Below are 1,340 nucleotides of genomic sequence, written 5' to 3' on the forward strand. Positions count from 1 at the left end.
TGAGGTAGGGACAACGTTTCCACATAGTCCAAATAAGGCTGCCAAATCTTCAAAAAAGTGTCAAACCCATTTCTTAAGCTATAAGTAATCTTCTCAAGAGGGACACAACTGTTCATTTCTGAGAACCATCTCGCAATGCCGAGGGGGGAGTCAAGTGCCAGCTTTCTTGTGCATACTGCCAGTAGTATTCCACAGAAGTATCTCAACATTAGTTTTCTTCACGTTTTATACTTTTGAAAATATCCTATCTTCATATAATGTGTCCTCATTAAATCTCATGATAATATGGTAAATGTTTTGTCTACTCCATCTGTGTCTCAGAGGATGGCTGTGGACTGTTCAGAAACCCGCCTACCAGTGACATCATCGATGGGGAATCCAAGCTAATAGAAGCTGCAGGCTTTCTATTCCTGGAAAGTTGGCATGCTATGATGGAAGCCATTGTTCTCACGTTAATAAAAATCGAAATATTTCTTTTTAAATCTTCTTTGAAAACAAAACCTGACAGATGATGATGTCACTGGTAGGCGGTTTCCTGAAGTGCCCACAGCCCTCCTAGGAGACACAGACCAAGTACAAATTGTTTTTAGCATATAATTGGTCCTCACTAATAGTCATGATACATTTTTTATCATGACTATTAGTGAGGACCAATTATATGAAGATAGGTTGAAAATGGGTCAAGTTGTCTTTTAACTTTAATTTGCATAAATGAAGTCAATGTTGCTCTGATCGGGCTGAAACCGTGTCCATATTTGGAGTCACACATCATAGATATATCATTAAATGATAGACATTATAGATGACTGACATCACAGGCTGGCCACATAAATATAGACACTATAAGGTTGATAAACAGTTTGTCACATAAGTATCGATATTGTAGCTTTAATAATAAACAGTTTACAACATGTCTGGAAGAGATGGTGGTAAAAAGAAGCCTCTGAAGGCACCCAAGAAACAGAACAAGGATCTAGATGATCAGGATTTGGCCTTTAAGCAGAAGCAGAAAGAGGACCAGAAGGCCATGGAGGAAATGAAGACCAAAGCAGGGGGGAAAGGACCTCTGGCTTCTGGTGGAATCAAGAAATCAGGCAAGAAATGAGGATGTGAAGATGATTCTCGCTTGCTACAAGGTTCCTTAGCCCCAGTTTCTGCCCACATGGATGCCCGTTTGGTTGCCAGGATAAATCAATCCCTCTGATCCTAACCAAGTGGATCCCAAGATCCACATGATTTGGTTTGTCATCACTTTGATGGAGTCAGGTGGTAATACAGGTTTAAACTTGCTCTGATGAAGGCTATGCCAAAACGCGTCAGAATTAAAAGAGAAAACTAAC

General features: G+C 40.0%; 1 protein-coding gene across 1 annotated transcript; it reads left to right on the forward strand.

Moving 5' to 3' along the window:
* The first annotated feature begins 894 nt into the window (after window positions 1-894).
* tma7 (translation machinery associated 7 homolog) lies at window positions 895-1,122 on the forward strand. Its single transcript, XM_080432903.1, has one exon. The coding sequence runs from the start codon at window positions 911-913 to the stop codon at window positions 1,103-1,105; it is 195 nt and encodes a 64-aa protein (XP_080289029.1). The 5' UTR covers window positions 895-910; the 3' UTR covers window positions 1,106-1,122.
* The last annotated feature ends 218 nt before the right edge of the window (window positions 1,123-1,340 follow it).

The sequence above is a fragment of the Gymnoscopelus braueri genome (assembly GCF_963280865.1).
Source record: "Gymnoscopelus braueri genome assembly, chromosome: 7".
Lineage (NCBI taxonomy): Eukaryota > Metazoa > Chordata > Actinopteri > Myctophiformes > Myctophidae > Gymnoscopelus > Gymnoscopelus braueri.

Excerpts from the sequence above, each read along its gene's own strand:
- tma7 (XM_080432903.1), top strand. The coding sequence starts at position 911 with ATGTCTGGAAGAGATGGTGGTAAAAAGAAGCCTCTGAAGGCACCCAAG.